Source organism: Pygoscelis adeliae, unplaced genomic scaffold, assembly GCF_000699105.1.
Source record: "Pygoscelis adeliae isolate BGI_AS28 unplaced genomic scaffold, ASM69910v1 Scaffold88, whole genome shotgun sequence".
In the NCBI taxonomy this organism is placed as follows: domain Eukaryota; kingdom Metazoa; phylum Chordata; class Aves; order Sphenisciformes; family Spheniscidae; genus Pygoscelis; species Pygoscelis adeliae.
The window spans coordinates 4,397,600-4,402,849 of NW_008825616.1; the positions used below are offsets into that span (position 1 = coordinate 4,397,600).

A 5,250-nucleotide genomic window follows, 5' to 3' on the forward strand; every position below is an offset into this window, starting at 1 on the left:
GCCGTCGGGGAGCTGGGGGTTGGTTGGCTGGGTGGCGATTTTAAAAATAGCCGCCATGGCTTCGAACTCTGCCCACGGCGGCTTCTCCGTTAACATCTCCACCACGGTGCAGGCCACGCTCCTGCAACAACGCCAAGCACGCAGGGGTGAGACAGCGGGTAAGGGACTGGGGTGGCTGCGCATTTGAAGTCTAATCGGCTCTAGAATTGCGCCTGCCTGGACAGACTGCGCGGGGAGCAAACCCATGTGAGAGATGGGCACACGTCTCCAGTACGCGTGGCCCCCTGAAGCTCACTGTTCACACGGGTCCTTGGCACAGGGCTCTCTGCTCCCACTAGCGAGAGTGAACTTGCAAGCCTTGCCCTAAAGCTGGTGGCTTTTCTGCCTATGTTAACTGGTGGATATTAAGTTTCATAAAAGCATGTGAGACACCTTATCGGAGCATGCCCTGAAGGGAAACCCAGGCACAAGTTTAGACACCACGGTTTCAGCAATAGCACGTAGTTCCCCAGGAAGCTGAGCCAGAATGAAATGTGTTCACCTACATTCAACTTCATCTCCGACGTGCATCTGAGAAGGAGCACGTCAGATGAGCAGCAAAGAGCCTGAGAGGTTTCCCTGTGCTTGCTGAGGAGTCCTCGTCTCAGCAGGGACCCTCTCAGCCACCTCCATTCGTAGTAGTAGCTCCTAAAAAATTGAACCCTCCCATCAGCCGGAGCAGACGGTGCAGGGCTGCCTGCTAAGGACTCCCTAGGTTTCCCCCCCCAGGCCTCCAGTGGAGGGACTAGTTTTTGTTGACCCTGCTTTGCTTGGCCACCCAACGGAAAGCATACTCTGAAAACAGTGCTTCCTCCCCATTTATTGCAAGGATTAGTAGCGTTATCCCAAGTCTTTTAGGCTCCAGCTGACATCTGTGGATCTCCACAGATCAAAACATTCACAAGCAGCCAATGATTTTGGTTGTCTTTGTGCCTCAGCCACAGCAGTTTTTGAGAGGCCGCATGAGATCACCCTGAGCCTCCGAGCTGGGTTTAGCTGACTTAAAATCAGGGCCACCGAAACTCAACAGCCCTTTCAGCAAGCTTTGTTATCAACCTGCTTTCCAGAATTGAAGAGCAGCTACAGGGTCGAGCTGCGCATGGCCCTCAGACATGATAAAAGCTTCCAAATGCAAGTTGTGATTTTGAGTGCTCCTGTTTTGGAATTTTCAGCTACGACATGCTCCCTCTGGATATTGATCTTAACATTTAGCTCCCTTTTCCATCCTTTGCATTGCTCCATCTTCCAACTACCAGCTCCACCTATTGCTCCCATTCCAACTTCCCAAAGGGATTATTTGTTTAAGTGGCAGTGGTGGGGTTTCTACTGTATTCCTTACCACACGTCAGCTTTTCTTCCATAGCCTTCTCCACTGATAACCTCTGGGCTCATCCAGTATGGTGTTCCCGTGACAGATTTAATCCCAGTCCCAGACATGCAGATGGTCTGGATGCGTTTGCTGGCCCCAAAATCTCCAAGTTTCACATTTCCAGCAGAATCTCTCAAAATATTGGCACCTAGGGGTGAAAAAGCAAAACCAAAAACCCCAAGAGATGAAGCAGCAACCTGAGTTGAAGTGACTACATTGAGGAGAGCAGGAAGGGCAAAGGCAAAGAGCTGGACATGAGGGAGCCTTGGTGGGGCTGGACTCCGCATTACGCGCACCCCCCCCCCCCCCCAAGACAGCTGCTCTCCAAGAGGGTTGACTTCCATTGCCTCTCCTGAATAGTCTCACTCAGCAGGTTTCCCAAAAGTGAACAGTGAATGGGACACAACAGATCATCCTCCCCATGTGTAGACAGCAGAACAGAGTCTCAGATCCCTCTGAATCCCAGGGCCTCTCAATTCTTGGGTATGTTACACCAGGTTTTCAGATGTGTAAGGGCAGTTAACAATAATGCCTCTCAAAAGTACTTAATCTGGGCTTCCCAAGCAGGAAGACAGCACAAGGGTTTGGTTTCAGCTGCTTGTTCAAGATTCTCATGGTTCAAGATTCTCATGGTTCAAGTTGGTGAAGGCCAGGGGCAAAAATACTTGAAACAGCAGATCCCAGCACTATGTTTTACACAAGAATTTATATTGGGGTGGGGGGAGGTTGGGTTGAACAAATCCAAACAAGCAAGAAGCCTCTTTGTATTATCTACTCACCTTTAATGTCTCTGTGGACAATCATATTGCTGTGTAAGTAGAAGACTCCCTGCAGGATCTGCCTGGTGTACTTCCGTGTGACGTTCTCGGTCAGAGCACCGTAAGCTTTTAGCTGGTCCTTTATTGAGCCCTGTCGCAGTGAAAAAACATGTACCAACTGTAAGGACCAGCAGAACCAGGTGCCTCACGTCGCAGTGACTTTTTAAACTTTCCTGACCATTCTATCTCCCAGCTTAAAAAAGCCACTCTGCTGTAGAAACAGCAAGATAAAAATCCACTAAGTGCTGAATGGAGCAAGGACTTGTTCCCCATGTCCCAGATCCCAGTGGAGAAAGAGCTATGGTCTCTGGTGTGTATCAGTGCTACCTTCTGCCAACACTACGATCTTTTTCCCCCTCTAGTGGCTGGACATCACCAACAGCTCATGGAGAATGACCAAACCAAGCCTACTGGTTTGATTTTATTGAACAAAGAGGGAAGGAAGCAGGGCTGCGGACATCTACCATCTGCAAAACGTTGACCCCCTTGGTTTTAGCTGTATTTTCTGCCCACTTGGAAATGAATGTCCCTCACTATGCCAGAGCTGGGTTTTAGCAGGGATGAACCAGAGGCAGATCTGGGGTTCAACCAGGGAGGTCGCACCCAGGTCTACCTCCAGCATTCAGGTTGGTTGAAGAGCAGGAGTGGAAACTCATCCTGTTTCTGCCTGTCCTGCAGCTCCGGGGTTGATCCAAGATTGCCATGGGTCCTTCTCTTCTGGGAACAGTGGGATGCTCGGCTCCAAGTCAGTCACTCAAACTGTATCAGCTTTTCCACATCCACCCACCTCCGCTGTTGCTCTGCCCAGCTACTGTTTTGGCCTTCTTTTGAGGCTGGTGGTGAACCTGTGGATGGGCCTCTCCTTTCCCTTTCACAGTGATGCTGAAGTAACCCGAGATGCTCTGAAATTATCCCCTCGTACAACTTGTATGCAGGGTATATTCCCTCACCCACAACCCAAACAAGCTTTCTTATCCTGACCTCCCTCACCCTGATGGGGGGACATCAAACACAGTACTGAAGAAGGGGAAACAGGGTCTTCAAGGCCTTTGGTCAAAGAGACCATTCCATTTTCCAAGCATAAATTTAAAAAAATAGTTTATGGGCAGGGCAGGACAGAAAATAGAGTCAGCTATTTAATGGGGGCAATCATAAGAATGCCAGACTAATCGTGCACCCAAGCTTGGCCTCGTGAAGATTTTGCCAAGCTGGCTCTGTTAAATCAGAAGCTTGGCCAGACCCAGCATTACGGAGCTGCTGTGCTGCAAGGTTTGGGAATTCATTCACTTCCACTGGCCTTGGAAACCAAAGCCCTGAGCTCCTTTTGTGAAATGAGCCGTTGTTGCAGCACGAAAGACAATCTGTATTTGGTCAGAGCTCTGGTTTATCATTAAAAAAACAAACATTCAACTTCCAGCCCTGCTGGACACTGTCCCAGCATCAAATGTTGGTTTCCTGACTGCTAACAAACAGCGGCACACTGCAGAATAAGCGGCAAGGGGACTGCTGAAACTCCCGGGGTTTACCTCTCTGGGCCCATGCCTCGTGGCAGGGCCTGAAAGAGGGGTAAACAGAGGGCTTGGAAGGGACCCAAATGCCTGGAAGTCCACCTGATTACTCATGTGCAAGATGCGTTAGGAGAGCTTCTTGCATGTTTACTAATGACCAAAATTATTTGCAACCAGATGACTTAATAGTCCCTTCTGACCTTACAAATCTCTGTATAAACAAAGGTTTATTCTCCCACACTCTGGGGAATGAGTCCAGCTGGACAGGCGGGACTTAGGAGAACAGATCCTCCGGCAATGTAAATAGCGTTATGCTGGTTTATACCAACCAATGACTTTGTCTAGATGGCCGATGTAACTCACGTACTCGCTAACAGAGAAAGATGTTCAACTAATGTGTTGAACATTGTACATTCTCCAGCCCCTGCTTAGACTCCCTCAAAGCTTCCTGATCTTTTTTTTCCCTAAGGCTATTTTATCCTATATCAGCAAAGTCACAAATTGAAGCCACTCCTGCACGAGAGGCTAATGCTACCAACAAGAAGTTCTGTTCTGAAGAAGACTTACAAGTGAGTAACACTGGTTTTAATACACATGTGCTGAAAGCCATAAATAATTGGTGACAGCTGTGGGTGGACAGTTGTACTATTAGCTTTTCCTGCAGGGATTTGCAATAAATACTTAAGGGTGGGCTCAGGCCACAGTGTTTGGAGCCAGATCTGGATCGTATCCCACGTTCACCAAGTTCAGATTCCAGACTGTGAACACACCCTGCTCCAGGATTCAAACCTAAAACCTGCCTTCAAGGCTTTTGATTTCACCCACTACACTACCCCCAAACCGGGCTTCACCATGACATCTGACTCACGACCTAAGCTTTCCCAAGCCTTAGGGATGCATCCACTGTTTTGGTTTGGCTCATCAGATATAGAGCAGCTCAGCTGAACAGTTTAACTCCAGATCCAAATTTCACCAAACTCCAGGGCAGTCTAAATCTGTTCTCTCCGGATAATCTTTAGCAGGAACCACACTTACCCCTGGCATGTATTCAACAAAGATAGACAGTTTCTTCTCCTCAGGATCCCGCAAGCACCCGTAGTACTGCACTATCCTGTCATGACGGAGAGTCTTCAACAGCTGAATCTCACATTCTAAGGCATTCACCTCCTGCAACAAAACAGACGTGCTTTGTCACAAAAGGGAATGGTTACTTTGGCAATATTATCCAAATAGCGCTCGATGCTGCGCAATGTTTTCATAGCACCTGCGAAGCTGCCCACAAGGACATCAGCCATGCAAGGCTCAAATGAGGACTGCTGCCCTAAGAATAGAATAGAATATTGTATTTCAGTTGGAAGGGACCTGCAACAATCATCTAGTCCAACTGTCTGACCAATTCAGGGCTAACCAAAAGTTAAAGCATGTTGTTAAGGGCATTGTCCAAATGCCTCTTGAACACTGACAGGCTTGGGGCATCGACCACCTCTCTAGGAAGCCTGTTCCAGTGCTCGAAGAA

At 48.5% G+C, this 5,250-nt stretch overlaps 1 protein-coding gene across 1 annotated transcript in view; it reads right to left on the reverse strand.

Annotated features, from left to right (window-relative positions):
- LOC103924744 (mitogen-activated protein kinase kinase kinase 3-like) overlaps window positions 1-5,250 on the reverse strand; it is a 66,672-nt gene that overhangs the window by 6,510 nt on the left and 54,912 nt on the right. The window contains exons 13-16 of the mRNA XM_009333320.1: window positions 4,770-4,901; window positions 2,188-2,317; window positions 1,379-1,556; window positions 6-121 (exon numbers count right to left, since the gene is read on the reverse strand). Of these exons, the coding sequence (XP_009331595.1) occupies window positions 6-121; window positions 1,379-1,556; window positions 2,188-2,317; window positions 4,770-4,901 (556 nt within the window). The remainder of the gene's footprint in view (window positions 1-5; window positions 122-1,378; window positions 1,557-2,187; window positions 2,318-4,769; window positions 4,902-5,250) is intronic.